Source organism: Mirounga leonina, unplaced genomic scaffold, assembly GCF_011800145.1.
Source record: "Mirounga leonina isolate KUSES-001 unplaced genomic scaffold, KU_Mleo_1.0 Mir_173, whole genome shotgun sequence".
Classification (NCBI taxonomy): Eukaryota; Metazoa; Chordata; class Mammalia; order Carnivora; family Phocidae; genus Mirounga; species Mirounga leonina.
The window spans coordinates 76,502,781-76,526,146 of NW_023270447.1; the positions used below are offsets into that span (position 1 = coordinate 76,502,781).

Genomic DNA, 23,366 nt, shown 5'->3' on the forward strand with positions numbered 1-23,366 from the left:
GATTAAGCAGGTGTGCAAAGAGCTAAGGACAAAGATGCTCACGGCAGACAGGCTCTGTCTGTCTTGCAGTCACAACTCCTGAGGTCCCCTCCTACCACACAGATCGACACCTTAGACCATCAGTCAGAGTCCCAGACCTCCAGGTCCCTGGGGCCGCCTCCGCACACCCAGCGCCCAGCCCTGCAGCCAGCCTGGCTCACGGGCCGCCCATGTTTGAGGAACAGGGTGAGGAGAGTTCCATGATGTGGATTAGATTTTGTTTTCTGGAGCTCTAGGGAAAGGGGGAATGTCTTCTCCAGCTCACTTTGCTGAGGTGTCTTTCACCGACGGGCAGGAGGGTGAGCAGTTCTCGAGACCACAGGTGAGCATCCCATCAGTTAGCACCAAGAGAAAAGAAGGCAAGTTCGAAACGCCCAAAACAATGTGGAAAGAGTAAGATACTAACAAACATGATGCACGCCACGTTTCTCATGGCTTATGTGCATTTCAAAGTCTAAACGGATTTTTACAAAATTGTTATTTCTGGCGATCTCTGGTGGGGGGGCGGCTGCCAGGGGGGCTGTAACCCTTCCTTTTATATTCTTCTCTATTGCTTTAATATTTTTCCAACAAGTGTGTATGTCTTTTATACTCGGGAGAAAAAAAAAAACACTTTAATTTCGAGAAAATAACAGCAAGGCCACCTAAAACAGAAGCAGGTAGGACAAGCCTTGGCCAGGGGCATGCTCTGAGACTTGTGGTTTCTGCTCCATGGGGCCAGGCTCCCTGCGGTCGAATCAGCCAGTGGTGGGCAGCCGACCCGAGAGAGCCCCGAGAGATGGACGGTCCCTCTGCCTCCCCACATAGGTTGGCCCAGGCCAGAACTGGGTGGGCCTCGGTGACTTGGCACCATTTCTGCGTTGTGGGTCATTGGCTGGCACTCAGTCATTTACTAAATGCCTTTTGACACCAACTTAGTGCCAGGTCTGGAACCAGGTCCTAGACATAAAGAGGTAAATAAGTCTTGGTCTTTGGGGCAACAGGCAATTACCAGACTGTGCACTGTACCATTGAGAGGGGTCCAAAGAGATTCTGGGAGTTCCAAGGAGGAAGGTAAGAGACCCTTCCTGGAATCCTTGGATCTGCCTGAGCTGAGTGGTCCAGGACGAGTTGGTATTGGCTAGGACAAGAAAGAGGGGAGGACATGCCAGGTAGAGGGCTCAGCAAAGACAAAGGCGTGGAGCCGTGAAAGGGGAAACAGATGAGGTGAACGTGGGCACGTGGAGGGGTTCCCCAGAGGGGTATGAGCGCAGAAGGCTGAGGCCAGATTAGGAAGACTTCAGGAACTAAACCTCAAAATCTGAACTTTACCCTGAAGGCCGCTGAAAGAATTAAACACAATCAGACCGGCATCTTGGAAAAATTGGCAGAAGGAAAGGTAGACTGGGAAGGGCCTAGAGTCAGGGACACCATTTAGGAAACTGTTGGACTAATCCAGGTGAAGAGAAATGAAGCCTCAATCGGAGCCATGGCTGAGACACAGAGAGGAGAAGCCATGTTCGAGAAATGTTAGGGAAATAAAATATGAACTCGGTGATTAGGTGGGTAGGGCTCCAGAAAAAGATGTCAGAGATGGTCCCCAGGCTTCTCTCTGGGGTGATGGTTGGAGAGATGGGGCACAGGAAAGGAGAGTGTCTTCTTGTTGAGAAGCAGGTGATGAGTTGAGCGGGCAGAATTCCAGGGGCCACAGGCGTGGGAGGTAATCCCTGTGCAGGGACCAACTACAAACTGGGACTGGGGAGGGCAGTGCGCTCGCTCCTAGCTTGCCCCCCACCCCAGGGCAGCCTGCACCCCATGGAGTTCCACGAGAAGGGCTCCCTGCAGTCCACGGCCGGGGCCGTAGGGAGGGCCGGTCTTCGCTGTCCTCATGCTCACTCTCGCCCACCCCTCCACGTCCCCCAGATCTCTGACTTGCAGCCGGGGAAGAGTTACGTGTTCCAGGTTCAGGCCGTGAATTCGGCAGGTCCGGGACAACTGTCCATGCCCACCGACCCCATACTCCTAGAAGACAAGCCAGGTAGGGGCGGGCAGAGGTGCCAGCACCACATGGCCGGGCTGCGCCTCGGAGGACAGGCGGGGGCCAGAGGAGGGCCGGGAGGAGCATGTGGATCTGTAGCAGGAAGGGACCGCCTCCCACTGCCCCCTCCACGTCATCCAGCTCTGCCTTTCCTTCTTTCCTGTTTCTCCCCCCACCCCACTCCTGTTTCTTTCTGTGGGACCCCAAGATATGAGCGTTTCTTTCTCTTTGATGGGGTCTTCCCTTCTTTCATATGCCGTATTCATAAATTCACACAACGCTTTGTGGTTGTTTAAAATAATACCCAACAGCATTCCGGCTACCCCATGAGGCTTTGTCTGTCTTGCAGTCACAACTCCTGAGTCCCCTCCTACCACACACGCCAGGTGCTGAGCTAGATCCTCACACGGCCCTGGCCCTCCCCACAAGCCCCTCAGTGAGGAATCACTGCCCCCACCTTAGAACTGATTTTGTTGTAGCTCCGAGGTTAAGTGATCTGGTCACACAGCTAGTCCATGACGGAATCACTCGGCTCTGCGAACTGTAAAGCACGTTCTCTTTCCATTCTTTTCCTTATTCATTCATTACTTATTATTCTTTTACCAACACATCTTTGGTGATGCCCACATTACAATGGGGACACAGCAGTGATGAGAAAGCAAAGCCCCTGCTCGCACATAGGGGAGGGGCAGGATGGACAGGAAACAAGGAAATGATGATCAGGTGATGATTTAGGAGGGTAGTAAGTGCTATAAAGTAAATGAGCAGGGTGGTATGGTGAGGTGGGGCTTACTTTAGCCAGAGCAGTCAGGGAGGGCCTCCCTGAGGAGGTATGACATCTGAGTTGAGAAGGAGCTGATCACAAGTCCTTGGAGGCCACAGCAAGGAGACGGGGTTATTATTTTATTCAAGCACAATGGGCAGCCATGGGAAGGTTTAGCAGGGAGGTATATGCTCTGGTTTATTGCTTCTAAACGTTCCATGTCCCCCTGCCCTTGGATCCTGCCCTCAGATGCCCGAGAGATCAAGGTTGGTGTGGATGAAGAAGGCTTTATCTACTTGGCTTTCGAAGCTCCTGAGGCCCCTGACTCGGCAGAGTTTCAGTGGTCCAAGGACTACAAGGGCCCACCAGACCCCCAGAGGGTCAAGATCGAGGAGAAAGCTAACAAGTAAGTGAGGGGAGAGGGTGCGGCCTAACCATCCCCAGGTCCCAAATGTTGGCAGGTGAGCTCATGGGTGAGACCACCTGGCGGGACTCACAGATAACGGACCTGACAGGGGCTGCCTGATCCCTCTCCAAGGATGCTGCCACCACCTTGGGGAGCAATGGGGGACAGTGCATTTAAGGGCAGAAAGGACAACATTCATTAGCAGTTCTTCTTCTGCAAGGAATGGCATGTGCCTTCGCACGTGTGCTTCCAGGGAGACCTTGGTCTCTAGCCTGGGCGCTTGCAAACGCTGACTTGCTCTTAAAAGTTGTCTGGGCTCAGCATCCTCATCTGTAAAAAGAGGGGTTGGGACCAGATGTCAAATGTCCCCACATCTCCCTCCCCCAGCGCCAGCAGCTCTGGCTTCAGCCCAGTCCAGACAATGACTTGAGCCCTGGGGGGAGAGACTGGGCAGTGCGGCCAATGAGAAGAGAGCCTGGCTAACGGGGCCACTGAAGGGGCCGGGCCAGAGCTGCCCTGGGTAGGGCTCCCAACGGCAGGGCAAGGAGGCAACCACCCCTGCTGCCTCCCGGGGCCAGGGCTGGGGGGGGGGGCACTCCAGCTCCCAGGCCTCCAGTGCACAAGGCGCCTCCCTGAGTCTCTGCTCTCCTCTGTCTGCCAGGTCCAAGGTCATCCTGAAAGAGCCTGGCCTTGAGGACTTGGGCACCTACTCCGTGGTGGTCACCGATGCTGATGAAGACATCTCGGCCAGCCACACGCTGACGGAGGAAGGTAAAGCCCCCACCCCACTGCCGCCTCCCCAGAGAGACGGGCCCAGAGGAAGTCCCAAACACAAATGTCCCCAGAGGCTGGCAAGAAGAAACAAAAATTAATAAAGCAGCAATTTCCAGAGAAGGATGCCCATTCAGCCAGCCAGTCAATTAATCAGGATTTATTGAGCACCTGCCATGTGCCAGTGGGGATTCCATCAGTGGGCGCAAGAGTCAAAAATCCCTGCTTGGTGGAGTTCACATCCTTCTTGTCTCTCTTTCCTTTTTCTACGTTCGATAAATGCAAAGGTGCCAGAATCCTTTCACCTTCTTCTGTAGCCCCAGAAATACAACAGTGCAGTGTGAGCATAAATTGCAAATGGCAGCTGGTCTGAGGAATGAAGGTGACAATAGGGAGCAGTGGGGACTGTGGCAAACCAGAGAGTAGATGCCGCGTCTCAAGGGGCATCCATGTTTGATGATTTAAGCAGAACTGGAGCCGGTGCAGATGATGACAAGACGCACTCTCTGCTGTCTCCAGAGTAACTGAGGGACAGCCCATTGCCTCCCCTGCTGGTTGCTCAGGAGACCCTCTGATTTTGTTAAGAAGCAGAAGCCAGACAGGCTCAGGTTCCAATTCCAGCTCCACAGTTTCCTGGCTCTTTGATGTTGAGCAAGTCATGTCACCCCTCTGGACATCAGCTTGCTCATCTGTAAAGGGACATGATAATCCCCCCTGGCTGCCCCAACTGAAACAATGTTACGCACACACAATTCTAGGCGCACGAAAGCCATCCACAAACAGGATATGTTTGGGATTTGTTTTATTTTGCTTTTACTTGCCATGAGTCCAGACTCATCATACTAAGGACTCTGGGGCTTATATGGGAAAATGAAGTATGGGCTCTACCCCTGCCAATTCTTCCATCCACACATATTTATTGAGCACCTACTGTGTGCCAGGCACTCATGTAGGTCCAGAGCTCAGCTTAGCAGAAGAGACAAATCTACAAACCTAACACACAGAAGCAGTAAGTGAAGAGACAGCACCCCACCGAGCTGCCCTAGCGACTTGTAGACTGAAGTGCTCAGGAGAGGGGCCAGACCCTCCAAGGTGGGACAGCATATTACAGTGGGGGAACACTGGGGCTCAGGGACCAGTGAGCCTGGAGTGGTGGGAGGTGGGCAACAATGCTCGCCCCACAGCGTTGTGTGAGGACTGGTGACATAACGTGGAGCCTGGCATTTGGTGGGCCCTTCTTGGAGGAGGTGACACTTGATCTCAGGGTGGCCCGCAGCAGCCCCCCCTTCCCCCTTGGTGCCCCGGGGCCAAGGCCCACAGTGCTCACCATCACCTCCTGTGTAGCAAATGACTCCGGGTTGAGGGGGGAGTCTCTTGGGATGGCTCCCGTGGACCCCACTGCCCAGGCATTTCATTCTCTTTGGTTTTTTCCCCTTGTTCCTTCCTGTCCCAGAGTTGGACAAGCTGAAGAAGTTGAGCCATGAGATCAGGAACCCAAGTAAGCTGGGCCCACTGGGGTGTCCTGAGCAGAGCTGAATGGGGTGGAGAGCCGGAACCTAGCGGAGGGGCAGAGGACGGGAACATCATGGGGCTGGAGAGTCAGGGGCCCAGGGAGTCAGCAGTCCATGAGAGGGAAAGGGGCGGCTGGCAGGGAGGGGAGGGGGTACAAAGGAAGGCAGAGCAGATGGTTTCGTCTCCTTGTAATCATTATCATTGGCTCTTTAGTAGTTTGGATTTTGGATCATCTAAACCTCTACTTCCCTGTTCTCCTACAAAATAGCTCTTGATCTTCTTGCTTTACTTCTCTTAAATTCAATCCAGTTCATTACAAATCAGTGCAACATGAGTGAGTGGCATGGCCTTCAGACGCTTCAAGCACTTTGCCCGTTAAATGCCCAGGGTGTTCTCAAGGTGGGGCTGGTTGGGAATGAGGAGGGGAGAAGGGTGCCCCACTCACCCCTCCTCCGTGTCCTCTGCCTTGCAGCGATCAAGCTGATCTCCGGCTGGAACGTTGACATCCTCGAACAAGGAGACGTACGGCTGTGGCTAGAAGTAGAAAAGTTATCTCCGGCCGCTGAGCTGCATCTAATCTTCAACGAGAAGGAGATCTTCAGCTCACCGGTAAATGGGGGCTCAGACTCTTAGGGGAAGTACCCCTGCCCGGGATGTCTGCGTCCCAGCACCGCCCCCTAGTGCACATTTCAGAAACAGCCACATGCTTTGGCTGTCCCAGGGATGGGGTGAGGGTGGGACACCTGGCTTTTAGTTGTGGAGGAGGGCTCAGGGCTAGCTGCCTGCCAATGCAAGGACTCTCCCACAGATAAAGAATGCCCATGCCCCCCCCAAAACACACAACTTTTGAATATCTTAGCAGACATTCTTAAGATTAAAAACCTACATTCATGCTCATAATTATCCAAGCCTAGACCCTAATTCTGTAATATAAATACAACGGATTTTTGCACAGTTTGGGGGTTCTTTTAAAGATTTTCTTTTTATTTATTTGAGAGAGAGAGAGAGAGAGAGAGAGCACAACCAATGGGAAGGGGCAGAGGGGAAGGGAGAAGAAGACTGTCCGCTGAGCAGGGAGCCCGATGTGAGGCTTGATTCCAGGACCCTGAGATCATGACCTGAGCCCAAGGCAGACGCTCAACTGACTGAGCCACCCAGGTGCCCCTGCACAGTTTTAATATACACCAAATAGAGACTTATTCTACAAGCCACTTTACCTACGCTCTTTCATTCATTTTCCTGTTCTTCTCGTACAAAATAGCCTTTGATCTTCTTGCTTTACTTAATTTCCCTTAAATTCAAACCAGTTCATTATAAATCAGTGCAACATGAGTGAGATTATGAGTGAGCATCTACTATTGAAATACATATGGCTTTTATTTCTTCATCATATTACAGTGGTGGTATTACATTGCTTTTCTGGGGGAAAAAATCATGTGTGTAGGTTGTATTAGATTGAGCCACGAGTTGCCCATAATCAACTGTTTTTACAAACATGGCAATTTTGATCTCAGGAGAGATTCAATCATGACATCATGTTATTTGCACATTCCATCTCTGGGTGGCAAAGTGGCCATCAGAAGATATATGTTACAGAGAGGGGCACCAGTTTCAACAGAGGAGAAAGAGCTCAGGGCTAGATGTCAGAAGACTCATACCCACCTCCTGAGGGCTGTGTGCCCTTGGGCAGCTCTCTTCACCTCTCTGTGCCACAGTTTCTGTATCTGTACAATGACAGTTGGTTGTCCCAGAATCAGAAGAAGCAAATGAGAAAACTGATGCAAAAGTTCTGCATAAAGATTAATCATGACCTTGGCACATGGTAGAGGATATGTGACCAAGTCTGCACTCTGCAGCGCACAGCATTGGGACTGTTGGTTTTCCCTACAGAAAAATAAAACGAGATGGCTCCCTCAAATCATACATACAAATAAATCCAGAGGGAATACAATCCTAAATGTGGAAAATAAAACTTTTTTTTTTAAGATTTTATTTGAGAGAGAGAGAATGAGAGAGAGAGAAAGCACATGAGAGGGGGAAGGGTCAGAGGGAGAAGTAGGCTCCTCACCAAGCAGGGAGCCCGATGCGGGACTCGATCCAGGGACTCCAGGATCATGACCTGAGCCGAAGGCAGTCGCCCAACCAACTGAGCCACCCAGGTACCCCAGAAAATAAAACTTTTAAAAACTGTTAGAACACGACAAAATGTAAATGAGTGTTAATTCTGGGTAGCAGGGCACCTGGGTGTCTCAGTCGTTAAGCGTCTGCCTTTGGCTCAGGTCGTGATCCCAGGATCCTGGGATGGAGCCCCGCATCGGGAGGCCTGCTTCTCCCTCTCCCACTCCCCCGGCTTGTGTTCCCTCTCTCACTGTATCTCTGTCAAATAAAATCTTTAAAAAAAGAAAACTTCTGGGTCACAAGTACACAGGCATTTTTTATATTATCCTTTATACTTTTATGGGGATTTGTAGAAAGAAGTAGAAAATGTGGCACCGTAGGGGTTGGGGGCTTATTATTAATTGCAATTAATTCAAGCACCCAAGACTCTTTCCTGTGCCTGCTGGGCCCCATGGGTGTTCCCAGGACCCCCGCCCTGGTCTCCAAAGGCTTCTCACTCCGCACATATCACCCCCCAAGTCCAAGTACGCCCTGATTTGTGCCCCACAGCACAAATCCCCTGGGATAGGAAAGGGCAAAAAAGATTCTCCGGGTTTATTCTCCCCAGAACCGCAAAATCAATTTTATCCGAGAGAAGGGCCTGGTGGAAGTGATCATCCAGAACCTGTCGGAGGATGACAAAGGGTCCTACACCGCTCAGCTCCAGGATGGAAAAGCCAAAAACCAGATCACCCTGGCACTGGTGGATGACGGTCAGCCATGCCCAACCCCCACCCCTGCCCCAAGCCCGACCTCAGCTCTCCACTCTCCGCTCTGGGGCTTTCTGTCCATCTTCCTGCCCCTCCCCGGACCTGCGCTCCCGCCGGCTCAGGCCAGTTCCTCCCTCTGTGTTCACAGATTTTGACAAACTTCTGAGGAAAGCAGAAGCTAAGAGAAGAGACTGGAAGAGAAAACAGGGTAAGAACCTCTGGGGTGAAGTTCAAAAGAGGCCAGTGGTCAGTGCTGGGGACCTGCTGGGGACCTGCTGGATCCCTCAGCCCCGCTGGGTCCCAGAGGGAGGGCCACTGCAATGCAATCCAGTTCCGTCCCCGTGCAAGAGTGGCACTGAGAGTCAATCCAGCCCTGAGAGTGACACCTCCTTACACTTCGCTCCCTAGCACCCAGCTTGCCTCGCCGCAGTCCCTGCCTTGGAGGGGGCCACTCTGGGGGGCCTGTGGTCACTAGCTGCCCACCCACCCCCCGACGGCCCGCCCCCCGCTGGCTGCCCCTCTCGCCACCAGGTGGCGCCCTGGAGGAGCCTGGAGCCCTGACGGTGGGCGTGTTTGTTTTGCGCTTCCAGGTCCGTATTTCGAGGAGCCCTTGCAGTGGAAGGTCACGGAGGACTGCCAAGTGCTGCTGACCTGCAAGGCAAATCCCCGCCCCTGCCTCCAGCCCTGCCCCCTGGCCCAGTGCGGGGAGTGTGTGGCTCGTCCCCAAGTCTGGGGGCTGTCCTTGCCCACTTCCCCGAATTCCTGTGCTTGGCTGACCCCAAGGAGCAGTAGCCCCAGGGAGACCACATTTAACTGGAAAACAAAACTATCCCCCCACTCCCACCCCGCAAGAGCCCACGGAGCCGAATTAGTGTGGTTTGGATCAGCCTTCAGCCGGATCTCCCTGCTGTTCTGGGAAGGGGTTCTGTGGGGCCTGGGCATCTGGGAGCAGCAAGTGAGGGGTCTATATATTAAGGGGGATTCCCTGATGTTTATTAGTAGTCTTGCCAGACCCTGTGCTCAGTGTTGTGAGATAAGCATGGATCAGAAAACAAGTAGAGAAAGAGCTCTAGACCACACCTAAGAGGTAGAGTCTAGAGCATGGTTTTAACCTAGTCTGTCTGACTGCAAAGCTGGGGCTCCTTCTCAGCACCCAGCAGCCTCTTTAGATGACTGGGGAAGGGCAGGAAGGGCAGGGGAGAGTGCCCTCCCAGAATCATATCCATTCAGCGAACTCGAAGTCCCTACTATGCACCAGATACTCTGCATGGCACTGGACATACAAAGATGAAGTGGGGTCTCCTTAGGCCTCTAGGAGCCCAGGGGTCCGAGGCAGGATCCTTGGAAAACAGCATGCCTCCTGCTGTGATCCAGACACGTGCCAGAAATTGGTTAATCATGATTGGGGCACTCTGGCGTGCTTTAAGGAAGGCCTCATGGAGGAGGTGACATCTAACTTGCATCTGTAAGAGGCATAGGCACTTACAAGGAAAAATGGAGGAGGGAAGAGATCAAAAGGCGGAGGGAACACCATTAGTGAAAATCCACAATGCAGAACCAGCGGAGGAGATATGGTGTGAGGAATAGCTGAGACCCAGGAAGGAATTAGCTAAGAGTGGGGATGGGGGAGAGTCAGGTTTGTGGGGGGAAAAAAAAGATCCAATGAGTTGAGTTTTTACTTAAAAAGAGAAAGTGTGAGGGAGACTCTTCATTCCCCACCTCCCTCAGGCGACCAACACCAAGAAGGAAACCCACTTCCAGTGGTTCTTCCAGAAGAGAGAGACACCGGACGGTCAGTACGACCCAGAGACTGGAGTAGGAACTCTGTGCATTGAAGAGGTAAGCGCAGCTCCAGCTTCAGGTCTCACACCACCACCCCCCCCTCCCGCCCCAGGCAGCACCCAGAGCACTGGGCACAGAGTCCAGAGCAGGGCCAGGACCAGGGTGAAGCAAGTGAGGCACTCGCTTCGAGCACAAAATGTACGGGGGCACTAAAAACTCAGTAATCAAGATAAATAACATTTCATGCAGTATTTTTTAATCAAAATTAATGCAAAAAAATAAAAGCCCATGGAGGGGGAAATAGCAAGATTTTAAATAAAGACAGAAACAGTAATACTGATTTTTCCTTTTGTTTGGATTCCATTTCTGGCCCTGCCACTGTGTGGCCTGGGGCTAGTCACTGTCCTTCTGTGACCTTGGTTTTCATCTGTAGCATGAATGGGTCAGAAGGGAGGCTGTCTCTCAAAGGTTCATTCCCACCTCAACCAACAGTCTGGGATTCGGGACAGGAAGGCTCTCTCTGTGGGGGGCAGGGCTGGGCAGAGCAAAGCAGGGCTGGAGCTCCCTTCTCCAGCCCACGACCCCCTCCTGGCCTCCAGAGGAGGGTGGCCTGGTGACGATCGAAACACAAGGCTTGTTCTCAAACATTCAGTGCTTTCCTGCCCTGCTGCTGCTTTCTGTGGCCTCACGAGGCGCCCGGGGGGACTGGAGCAAATGCAGGTTTGCTCACTGGGAAGGAAATCATGATCTCAGGGTCTTCCCCCAGATCCTGGCCAGGACTTGGCCTTTGTCACCACAGTGCAAGCTCCTCGCACAGAGCTTAGCAGCTACTGAGGCTTATTACAGCAGTCTGTCTAACTGGCACAGAATTTTCTGGCTTCTAAAGCGTTACCTCCCGGGCGTCTGGGTGGCTCGGATGGTTGGGCGACTGCCTTCGGCTCGGGTCATGATCCTGGAGTCCCGGGATCGAGTCCCGCATCGGGCTCCCTGCTCGGCAGGGAGTCTGCTTCTCCCTCTGATCCTCCATCTCATGCTCTCTCTCTCTGTCTCATTCTCTCTCTCAAATAAATAAATAAATAAAATCTTTAAAATAAATAAATAAATAAATAAATAAATAAATAAATAAATAAAGCGTTACCTCCCTTGATCCTCACAGCAACTACAGCACATAGCCGGGCAAGGATGATGCCACCATTTTACAGATGAGTAAATGGAGGCTCAGAGGGTTTACATACCAAGACACAAGGCTAGAGAGTGGGGTCCGAAGCCACTCCAATCATTCTCCCCCCAGGCTTGGCTGGGACTTTGGAGCCTTCACTGGGGAGAGGGGGGGCACATAAGAGAGGACTATTGGGGTTCAGCCCTTCGAGCCCCAGGTTACGAGCTGTCTCTGCCTTGGATTCTGCGTCAAAACACACTCTGTAGAGATAGTCAGGGTGGGAGGGCCCCTTGGAGGGGACAGGGAAGCAGAGAGTCCTTCCCGGGGCCTGCAGGAGATGCTTCCAAAGCACAATCCAAGTTCTTGCTTTGCTGAGTGTTCGTTCAGACTTCATTTGGGGATGATGAGCATGTGCCAGAAAGGAGCCCCTTGTCCTGGGCCGAAGATAACACACTTCCTTCTGGAGAAATGCAGAGGGGTCCCTGGGTCCAGGGAGAATGAAAGCTCAGATGATTCTGCAAGGAGAGTTCCTCATGCTCTGCTTGGCGCGGCTGCCTGTGAATCCAAACGTGGGGTGTCTGCTTCTGCCCTCAACTCCCCCTCACCCCCCCCCCCAGGCCCAGACAAGCCCTGAACTTGGAATCAAAGAGCTCTGGAGCTAGAAGGAGCCTTAGCGATCACCCATTCCAGATGGGTAAACTGAGCCCAGGGAGGAGAGGACTTTTGCCTGAGATCATGCAGAGAGTTAGCGACAGGCCTGGAGTCCAGGCTGATTTGCACTCCTTCCAGAACCCATTCTGACCCCATCATCTCTCATTTTTCTTTCCAGCTGTCCAAAGAGGACAAGGGAATTTATAGAGCAACGGTTTCTGACAATCGAGGGGAGGATGACACCATACTGGACCTCACAGGTGAAGGTAGGAACTGGCGATGTTAGAGATGGGCCAGGAGGACCCAGGGGATCACACAGAATCAAAAGATGTGATATGACCTGTGGGGTAAAATGTATGGGATCCCCATATCACTTGGGGGCAACAGAGAGGCTAAGTGACCTGCCCAGGGCTGCACAGCTGGTCAGTAGCAGGGGCCTGGACTCTGACACCAACACCCATGTTCTCTGCAATCTACCAGTGAGCCTAGGCTTCAAGACCCAAAGCCAGAGTTCACTCCTCCACCCCACACTGGGCCCCAGACTCCTCATCAGGCTGGTTGGCCCAGCCTCAAGAAAATTGTCAGGCTGGCCCATTTGCCCTACATCCATGGTGCTCCCCTGCCCCATCAATCAGTGAGTGCCCCAGACCCCCTCACCCCAAGCCATGGGAGTCATCCTGCAGAGCTCCCTGTGCCCTGAGCTGTTCGTGAGTTCCACCAGCCTTTTCCAGGGACATGCTCACCCCTGGCATGTCCCTGGGAGGGGCCTATATCAGCTGACCGTTCTCTCTCTCTTCCTCTAGCCCTGGATGCCATCTTCACTGAGCTGGGCAGGATTGGTGGTAAGCAAGCCTCCCTCTGCACTTTGCTCAGCCCTGTCCTGATGCAAACAGCCTCCAGGGCACCTCCAACCATTTCCAACTTCAAAGATTGAGGGAGAAGTTCCTGCCTCCTCGCAATGACACGTTCCCCCCAGCACACCCCTAGAGCAGGGTGAGCTGGCTGGCCCCAAAATGTGCCGCCCAAAGGACGTTGGCCTTCTCCTTTGCCTCCCCAGCCCTCTCTGCGACCCCACTGAAAATCCAGGGGACCGAGGAGGGGATCCGGATCTTCAGCAAGGTCAAGTACTTTGACATCCAGTACATGAAAACCACCTGGTTCCACAAGTAAGTTGGCCTTCCCCTGGAGCCCTAGCCAGGCTTGGGGGGTAGAGGGTGGGGGAGGACAGGCAGCATCCGCCCCAGAGTCCAGTCCCAAGGGGTTGGCAGAGACAAGGTCTCCCACCAGTCACACTGTCCACAGAGGGAGTCACGGATAGGGAACAGCAATTAAAGGCACAGAAGGGAGGTTCCCCAGGGAAGGTCAGAACCCTAGTGATAAAAGCAGTTTTCCAGAACATCCATGGCCACAGAAGGATCATTGTCTTAGAGCAGCATCTGGGAACTGGGGGAGGGAAGGAAAACTAGATGGTCAGGTGGGTCAAGGTTGCCCTTTTGGGTCTTTGCAGACCTAGCAAACTCAGGCAGCTGGGCTGAGGGAAGAGGTACAGGCAGAGGGACCTGTGGGGCTGACGACTGACTGACTGCCAGGGCTTGAAGGCAGGATGGATAGGTTACCCACAGAGACTGGCTGGCAGGCAGGAGCTAAGTGACCACAGACAGTTTGAGAGCATTCTTTTCCCAGGGCTGCTTATTATCTGCATGCCTCAGCCTCGCAGAGCAGACATTACTGCACCTGCCCTATGGAGAAGGCTAGACTGACTTGGTCAAGTTTGTCAAATGCGTGAGAGCCCAAACCAAGGACTCCTTTCCCAGCTAGAGTTACTGAGCCCAAGGATCCAGTCCAGAGGTGTCACCTCTGTGACCCAACACTGAAGACATGGTGTCTCCAGGAATGACGTTTAAGTAAAGAAAGGAAGGAGTTTCTATGGTTTTTAAGGGCTGGGGAAGGGTGATTGTTCGAAGAAACACTAGAAGGGTTTGAGCTAAGGAGAATGACAAGGTGAGGAAGTGACCCCCGAGGGTGGAGGAGGTAGTGGGCACTGACCCGGGAGCGCCGTTTCCTTGGATCCCTAGCCTACAGGACGTGTCACAAGTCCAGACTCGGCATTGGAACATAGCTGATGTGCCACAGATTTGCTGAACAAACAAACGAACGAATGAATGAATGAATGAATGATAGATGGATGGCCAGCCCGCAGATCTGGAAACAAAACCCTAGGAGAGGAGTTTGGGGTAGGGGGTGTCTGTAGCCCCACAGCCAGCCAGCACGATGAGCTGAGCCGAGTCAAACGCTTCTTTGTCCTCATATCCAGAGAAAAGCGCCTGGAGAGTGGTGACCGCATAAGGGCTGGCACCACACTGGATGAGATCTGGCTCCACATCCTGGACCCCAAAGACTCAGACAAGGGCAAATACACCCTGGAAATAGCCGCGGGGAAGGCAACCCGGCAGCTCTCAACTGATCTCTCGGGACAAGGTGAGCTGGCCACAGAGAAACCTGTTTAGAAAATCCCATGGTCTTTGCGGGGGAAGGGGACTCCTATCTCCCCACCCAATCTGGGCACTGCCCCGAGAGAACACAGGGTGGGGAGGACAGTGGAGGAACAGTGGGCGCAAAGCCCTGTACCTGCAGGTCACAGGGGCTGAGGGGCTGACGCTCCCCTTCCCTCCCCCTCTTTCCTTCTGGCAGCTTTTGATGATGCTTTGGCTGAGCACCAGAGACTGAAGTAAGTGCCCTTTGCATTTCTTGTGTGAATCATAGGCCCCTGGGGATATGGCATGAGCTGGGTACAGGACCCCTTCCCGGGAGCCTTGGCCAGCTCCACCTTTCCCTTGTCACCCCCCCACCCCTACCCAGGGCAGGCTTGATCTTTAACAAATGAAACTCGAGCCTTTTTCCCATTTCTGTTTTTCAGAGCCTTGGCCATCATTGAGAAGAGTAAGTCCCCTCGTATTTCTGTTGTTCTCGTGTCTGGGTTTGGGGCAGCTTCCCATGAGTTTATGCCTCCCAGCAGGGATCTGAAGTCCCGGTTCCCCCGTGGGGTCTGTGTGGCTGTGGGCGGTGGCAGCACAAAGGCAGACGGATGGATAAGGGGTCCAAGGATAGCGGAGATGGTGGGTGTGGACCGAGCAGGCTCACAGACAAGGTCAAGGGCAGCAGCCGAGGCCTGAAAGGCCGGGCCTGACAGGAATGAGGCTGGGCGGGCTCTCTCGTGAGGCCTGGGGAAGGGACAACCTCCGGAGCTGAAGCCGGTCTGGCTGGCGGGGCACTGGGGCCTCACCTGGTCCGGAACACAGGCCCAACCCCAGAGGGACGTGGTTTGGCCGCGGAGCAGCAGGGATGCCACTGCCAAGTCCACATACTTTAGCTTCATCACGTGTCCCCAGTCAGTTCCTCCTTCCCCGCTCTTGAGGGCAGGGGCACCCTACTATCCCCTCCAGGTACCATCCATTATAAGGATCACTTCAAGGCAATAACAGAAGCACAGTATGTCCCCCATCTTCTGTTTGGGAAGGCAAGGAAACATGTAACGCAAATTTAAAGATTTCCACCCAAAATGCTGAAAAGAGAGAAAAGAAAACATGGCTTAAAAAGAACCCCAACTCTGTGGGACCTGATTCTGGGAAGCAGTGGCAGGAATTCATTCATCACTGGAGTCTCTCTGTTCCCTTCCAGATCGTGCCAAAGTGGTGAGGGGCTTGCCAGATGTAGCCACCATCATGGAAGATAAGGTAGAGAGCAACCCCAGCCTGTGGCGAGCAGTACCCCCTCTGCACTCCCTCTGTACCCATCAGAGATCATGATACAGAGTAGCACCGTGGATTCAAGAGCCAAAGGAGCTGGCTCCACCAGAGCCTGGCCAAGGGACCACAACTCGCTGGTCGCGTGTGGTATAAAGGAAACACTGAGCCTGGTGTCAGGCTCCTGGGGGTGTTCATCCCACCTCTGGAGGTGGCCCTGGGCATCACAGACTTTTGCCTGTGAACTTCCATTTCCATTTCCGTAGGAGTTCTACTAGAGGATCCCTAAAAGCCCCTCTAGACCTGAAAGTATGCAAGCCTATTGTTCTAGAAAATGATCGCTCATGTTTGTATGGTGCTTACTTTGTGCCAGGCACTGTTCCATATACGTGTACATACTTTCGTTTGTTTAACCATCAAGGCAACCATGGGAAGTAGAGTATTATTACCACTCTTAGTCACTCTTTATAGCTGAGCAAACTGAGACCCAGAGAGGTCAAGAGACTTTCCTAGGGTCACACAGCTGGAAGGGACAGAGCTGAGATTCACAGAGTCTGCATGTGCTCAGCTCCAGACAGTGTTTGATCATTACACTATAGTGCTCTGTGTTAGAGCTTGTTCAAGAATTTTCATACCCAATTCATAAACCTTCGTATTAAAGCAATATAGTCTTATTTGCATGGTAAAATCATAATGGCATATATGCGACAAAAAGCAATAAAGCAAAATTCAGGCCAATGTGGGGCAGATGATTGCTAGGGTAATGATGGTCTGAAATTCTAACTAGTAAGTATTTCTGTAGAAAACTTGAGGATGGAGGATGTGGGATTAAAATAAAATGTCTCTCCCTTTAATGTTCTCCTTTTATGGGTTACAATAGAACACAGGCAATAAATTTATCACCAGGAACAACTTGTACTGGGAGCTGTCTGGGGGAGTGAAGGTGAACGCCAAGTGTGATTAGAAGGAGGCGAGACTGAGCATTCCCTTCCTGTCCTCTCCTACAGACCCTGTGCCTGACCTGTGTCATCTCGGGAGACCCCACCCCTGAAATCTCTTGGATAAAGAATGACCAGCCTGTCACCTTCCTTGACCGCTACCGCATGGAAGTGAGGGGTTCGGAGGTCACCATCACCATCGAGAGGGTCAACAGTGAGGACAGTGGGCGCTATGGCGTCTTCGTCAAGAATAAGTATGGCTCTGAGACGGGCCAGGTCACCATCAGCGTGTTTAAGCACGGGGAGGAGGCCAAGGTGCTGAAGAAGACGAGAGGACATGCTGAAGCACCACCTGTGGTCTAGTCTGCATGGACCAGCGGGGTCAACCAGTATGTCACAGCCTGGCACAGGCCATGGGGGCAGGCAGGGGGGAAGGGGACAGGGTGGAACCCAGGATGGGGGGGAAGCAGGGATGAGAGTGGAGCGAGCACACCAAAGCACAGAAGCAAAGACCTCGCTGGGGTCCTGAACGGTCTCGGGGTCGTGGGGTCGGCAAGACTCCGCTCCCAGTCCAAACTCTGCGTGAGCCTCGCCTTTCTCATCTGCTAAATGGGAATTCCTACTCCAAGGGATTGTTTCTGAAAAACCCTTTATCAACCATATTCCAGGGGTTCTCAACAAGAGGCACTTTGCCTTCCGGGGGGACATTTGGCCATGTCCAAACTTTTGGTTGTCACAACCAGACGTGTCTTCTGGCATCTGGTAGGTAGAGGCCAAGGACGCTACTAAACCATAGCTCCCCGCCACGTAGAATTATCAGACCCCAAAGGGCAATATTGCCGAGGTTGAGGCACCCTGCCGTAAACGGTTGGAGGGCCATATCCCTCCTTTAGGGGTCTGTATTTTCAATTCCCTTCAGTTCAACACACATTCATCCGAGCTCCAGCTGTGCCAGGCGGAGGAGATCACTGGAAGCTCAAAGATAAATGATATGCAGGCCCCACCCTCGAGGCTTCAGCACAGATGGAGAGACAGACCTGGATACAAAAGACTCCAGGACAGGCAGATAAGGATGACAAAACGGATCCAAAGAAAGTGCCACTAGTGGTCAGAGGGGGGAGACAGATGTCCGTCCCGGTGGGGGAAGGTGGGCTTTAAAACACCTTCACGGACCTAGCGGAATTGGTGTTGGACCCTGAAAAACGAGTCCAATTTGGCAACGGTATTGGGAGGACATTTCCGGAGGTGGGGCGATGCTGCTTAGCTGTGGCCTTGGGTGCCAGGTTGGAGAGGACAACGACCTCAGGACCTCTCCCAGCTCGGGGCCTCTGCCTGGCATGATAGATACTGGTTGGCCTTGCCCAATGGACCTCAATCCAGAGCTGGGCATGTCTCAGCCCTCCTGTTTCCGTCTTTTTTTAAAATAAGATTTGGAGGGAGTGGGGTTTATAAAATTATAGATGTTTGTTGTAATAGTTTGGAAAACCTCGAAAATTATAAAGGATAAAATAAAACTCATCATCAACACTCGCACCACCAGGAGATAACCCCCACCTCTGATTTCTGAACTGGCTCCCGACCTTGAGGATGAAATGAATCCCTCCTCCATCTGCCACCTATAGACGCAGGCAGGCGTGGTGGGTTAATGTACACCCCCCGAGGCTCCCGCTCCAGGCTATCTGCCACAGCCAGACCTGGTATTCAGCGAGGGGGGTGGGGGGAATGTGACTGTCTCTGGCTGGGAGCAAGCATGGGAAGTGTGCAGATCTTGGAGACACCCATACCTAGGGTTGAATCCACACGCTCGCTGTGCGCTCTTGGGCAATTTCTGAGGGCCCTTCCAGCTGACCCTAAGAGTTTTTTTACCTCTCTGAACCTCACTCTCTTGCTTTGCTTTTCTCATACCTGGTGAAAAAGAAGGCTCTATCCTCGCCCCTGCTCCCCCTCTTGTACTTGGGATCTCAGAGGAGACTTGGCTTCTTTCATGAGTCACTGCAAAATGTCACACATTTCAAAGAGATCAGAAAGCACAGTATCCATGCCCTTCCTGCTTAGAACCATACCAGCCTCACATTTGCTTATGTATGTACTTCGTCTTAACACAAGGCACTTTAGCATCTCCTCCACAAGATCATCCCCACACAGGGAGGAGGCAGGCAGAGATCATGATGGTCACAGGCATACGACACTTCAAAGGTTATGCAGCGTTCTCCTATCTCATTGCTCATCAGATCAAATGCAACAGCATCATTGGCTCCATTTTCCCAGATAGGGCAGTTGAGAGCCCAAATGGTAAGTGGCAGAGTCAGGACAAGAACAAGAATCCCTGGGTCCTGGTTCAGAGGATGCTTTGCCCCACCACGCCACCCCTGAGCAATGTCCAAACCACTGGTCTTCATCTTCTCCCCTTCCTAGCCTGTTCCCAATGGCCTCCACTCCTACCCCCGGCCTAGGCTGCTCTCAGCACCCCTATGGTTCCTCCTTAGCTACAGTTCCCACTCGCTCTTTATATTATTCTTGTAATGGTTCATCCTGGGAAACATCTCAGTCTAGCCTAATCCCTGGTACCCTGCGTGCGACTCAGAAAGTCAGAACTTTGCGTCTCTTATCTGGTGGAGCCCATCAGTGAACACATGATCCCAGCATTCCCCAGGAGTCGTCTGTGGGTCTCCCAACATGCTGGACTTCCAGGGAGTTAGGCAGGGTTAGAGGAAGGATGGCCAGTGGGTTCCCCTCTTTATCCCACCCCCAGCCTCTCGTCCCCTACAGGTACCTGTTCTACCACCTTCCACATACCAGCCTTGGGTGCAATCCTTAACCTAAGCATTAAGACCTAAGAGTAAACAGGAAGAGCACAGGGAGCAAGAATCCTAATGAGAAATGACTGGCCGGGGTAATAATTAACCTCTCTACCCACTCGGCCTCAGCCACCATGCTCATCAGATGCTTTCAATACCTTAAATTCTCCAAATCACTTCCAGTAACTTAGGTGACGTTTTCATGCCAAAAATACTTTCAGAAGTAACACTCCCCAGATGTCTCTAGCTAGAGGAAGCCAGATATTTTATTTTCAGCATTTGGAAAAAAAAAAAAAAAGTATAAATCTTAAGGCCAGAGGAGTTTCAGCAAAGGAGGGCCCTGGGTTGAGAGCAAAACAAATTGCACAGCGTGGAAGGAATGTGCCCCTCCGCTCTTGGGCCTCTTTCATGTCATGGAGCCGGCCCGACTTGCATGTCATTTCTTCCTATGTGAGCAGATCTAAAGAAAGAAACATGAGGCCACTCAAAAGCCTTTTTGTTCCAATTATAGAAATGTTCATGGCGAAATGAGTCTTTGGGTTTGTTTTAAAATACTCGTTGTGTTTTGTTTTGTTTTTTTTTTTAGGTAGAAGGAGGGAGATAAATGAAAGAGCAAGCAAAATCTTGATGATTCATGAATCTGGGTGGGTACAAACTGTTCTACTACCATTCTCTCTACTTTTGTATACGTTTAAAATTTTTCATAATTAAAGATTTTAAAGACTCCATGAGAAACAAATCCTCAGCTGTCTTTTCATCTGGAGTCACATTTTTTTTTTTTTATCCAGGTATTAGTCAAGGATATTAGACACAGGCAAGAGAGCAGAGTTCTTCTCTTGCAGGCAATCTAGAACAGTCTATTTTTCGATCACACTAATTAAAATTAGTGCTAGCGCGATACACTACAAGAAATCATTACCAAGTAATAGCTGTAGTTAAAAAAAAATCAATGTATTTTACAGTGTGTGGCTTGGATATTCATTTATTTAGTGGTATCCTTGGAGGAGCATAATTTTTAGAAATTTTTATGAAATCCATTACATCAAAAAAAAATTTGCACATCCAAATGATTTATCTACTCTGCACTCATTCAACACAATCTTTACTGAGCTTGCTATGTGGCAGGAATATACAAAATTAAAGCTTGGTGCCATCATCTGAGACTTGGCTTTGCTTTATTCTGTGTGTGACTTAATTATGTAATCTTCCTGCATCTCTTCTGGAAAAGGTGGCTGTTGTGAGAACTGGGCGAAGGGATGTTGGCCGAGTAACTAGCACAGTGCCTAACTGGGGGCCGGGGCAGGGGGACGGCAGATGGGTCAGTCCAGCTTCCTCTGAATTCAGCAGTTTCTTCTGCACATTTGTGACTGATGACAATACAGATGCTTCCAGAGATGGAAGCCCACAACTTCACAAGGAATTTCTAAAGTAGCATCTGTTGTATTTTTTTTCAGTTATAGAAATTATGCAGGTGGGTTGCAGATAAATTAGATAAAACAGAAAAGAACCAAGAAGAAAAGTAAAAACGTCCATAAGCCCACCAACCAGAAATAAGCAGAGTAAAAGACACTGTTTATTAATTAACATAACAGATATTCCTACCTCTTCCCCACTGCAGCCTCCACTCTGGAGACTGGAAAGCTAAATATTCACTTCTCCAGGCTCCCTTGTAGATGGAGACAGCCCCAGGACGCAATTCTGGTCAAAGAGACCTAAGCAAAAATCTGCTGGGGCACCTTGGTAGGCTCTAGATGTACCTGATAAAAGGGACAGACACTTCAGGCACCGTGCTACTCCCCTTCCTCCTTCCTGCCTTAAATGTGGACATGATGCCTGGAGCTGGGGCAGCCATTTTGTGACCATAAGGAAAACAGAATTGTGAAATGCCATACCTAACATCACCAAGCTGCCACTCTCGAGCACTCCCTCAAACCTCTAGACAACTTATGAGAGAAAAATAAACCCCTCTGTATTTATGGCACCATAAATCAGAGTTTCAGTTCCTTAGAGCTGAAAGCATTCCCAATTCACATACCACTTATTAATATTTTTTGGTATATTTCCTGCTAATCTTAACGGAGTTGGGAAATCTTATAATTTTACATTCTGGACTTTTCATATGCCATTAAATCATAAGAATTTTTTCACAGTACCAAAAAGTATTCTAAAAACCCATATTTGTGTTTGTCTATTATGTAATTATGTATCATTTCCATATTCCTAGAAATAGTTTCCAATTTTTCCCTGTTATAAATAGAAGATGGACACCTTATATATAGACCTTTGCCTACATCTCTGAAAAAGTTCAGATAGACTCAAGAAGAGGAATTGCTTGGTCCAAGAGCATGAATTATTAGATCAAAAACAGACCAGCTACATGGCAAGAATGGAAGCCAGCAGACAGTGATGGTACCTTGGGCCTTCCCCTCAGGGGCACAGGTTGGAAGTTAGTTGATCAGCCAACACATACTTTTATTGAGTAGCTATTTCACTCCAGGCAATATGCTAGGTGCTGGCAATATGAAGATGAACAAACCAGACACGGACCCTGCCCACGTGGGAAATTCCATTTAACAGATGGCTACCCAGAGAGATGGTAGCTGATTTTTTTAAAGATTTATTTATTTATTATTTGAGAGAGAGAGAGCACAAGTGGGAGGGGCAGTGAGAATCTCAAGCAGACTCCACACTGAGTACAGAGCCCAAGCTGGGGCTCGATCTCACAACCCTGAAAACACCGCCTGAGCCGAAACCAAGAGTCAGATGCTTAACCAACTGTGTCACCCAGTAGCTTATTTTTATTGGACTAGTGCCAACTGAGGAAAGCATAGGCACATCATAACTTGCATAAAAATTTGATTTTTTTTTTTACTAAGAAAATTTTAGTCAAAATCAAAAATTTTGATTTTTTAAATTTTTATTGGACTATTGCGAACTGAGGAAAGCATAGGCACACCATAATTTGTATAAAAAGCAAAACCAACTGAGAAAATTATTTGTAATCAATATGGAAAATGTAACACTAATATACTTAACATATAATTACAATCCAGTCATATCATCAAAAATGATGTTGCAAAAAAACATTTAGAGGCATGGAAAGATATTCAGGATTGGTTTTAACATCAAAAGGCAGATTTCAAATAATATATAGAGTGTGAAATTATTTGATTAAAATAAAGGTGATCTATATTTTAGAATACTAGAGGAATAAACATCAAAATGTTAACAGTGAATTATCTGAGTGGTGGATTATAATAGATACTTGTTTTCAAAAAAAAAAATAGATACTTGTTTTCTTCTCTTATCTGTATTTTCAAAATCTCTACAATAAACTTGCATTATATTTTAAACAGAAAAAAGAAATAAGACTTTTGAATGTTTTAAAAGCTACCACAGACATCTGCCCCATCTCTGCCAAACTAGCCTCTCCTTATTCTCTATGTTCCTTGACCCAGGACCATTTATTTTGCTTATTTACTTCATTCCTCAGTGGTGACTGGCACCCTCACTTCATGATCCTTTGAAACTTAGGTGACTTTTTACATTTCAGATATTGTGCTTTATACTTTTGGAATTTCCATTTGGTTCTTTCTTCTAGTTCTATTTCTTTGTTAAGGTTTCTTATCTTTTCCTTCACTATGAACATATTTTACTTTAGAGCAAAGAGAATAACTATAATAGCTGCTTTAAAATCATTATCTGGGGGTACCTGGGTGGCTCAGTCGTTAAGCGTCTGCCTTCGGCTCAGGTCATGGTCCCGGGGTCCTGGGATTGAGCCCCGCATCAGGCTCCCTGCTCGGCGGGAAGCCTGCTTCTCCCTCTCCCACTCCTCCTGCTTGTGTTCCCTCTCTAGCTGTCTCTCTCTCTCTGTCAAATAAATAAATAAAATCTTTTTAAAAAATCATTATCTGTTTATT

The 23,366-nt window shown here is 50.3% G+C and overlaps 1 protein-coding gene across 3 annotated transcripts in view; it reads left to right on the forward strand.

Moving 5' to 3' along the window:
• MYOM3 (myomesin 3) overlaps positions 1-22,113 on the forward strand; it is a 51,012-nt gene extending 28,899 nt beyond the window's left edge. For 2 of the 3 annotated variants that reach the window (XM_035019488.1, XM_035019490.1), the window contains exons 21-37: positions 1,942-2,056; positions 3,069-3,225; positions 3,887-3,996; positions 5,450-5,494; positions 5,981-6,117; positions 8,234-8,378; positions 8,524-8,583; positions 8,966-9,033; positions 10,104-10,214; positions 12,146-12,233; positions 12,771-12,809; positions 13,025-13,133; positions 14,282-14,445; positions 14,659-14,695; positions 14,885-14,907; positions 15,646-15,701; positions 16,718-19,744. In XM_035019488.1, coding sequence (XP_034875379.1) covers positions 1,942-2,056; positions 3,069-3,225; positions 3,887-3,996; positions 5,450-5,494; positions 5,981-6,117; positions 8,234-8,378; positions 8,524-8,583; positions 8,966-9,033; positions 10,104-10,214; positions 12,146-12,233; positions 12,771-12,809; positions 13,025-13,133; positions 14,282-14,445; positions 14,659-14,695; positions 14,885-14,907; positions 15,646-15,701; positions 16,718-17,011 — 1,758 coding nt within the window. In that variant the 3' untranslated portion in view covers positions 17,012-19,744. Of the gene's footprint in view, positions 1-1,941; positions 2,057-3,068; positions 3,226-3,886; positions 3,997-5,449; positions 5,495-5,980; positions 6,118-8,233; positions 8,379-8,523; positions 8,584-8,965; positions 9,034-10,103; positions 10,215-12,145; positions 12,234-12,770; positions 12,810-13,024; positions 13,134-14,281; positions 14,446-14,658; positions 14,696-14,884; positions 14,908-15,645; positions 15,702-16,717; positions 19,745-20,032 lie in introns of those variants that run through there. The other variant, XM_035019489.1, reaches the window with a different exon arrangement.
• The last annotated feature ends 1,253 nt before the right edge of the window (positions 22,114-23,366 follow it).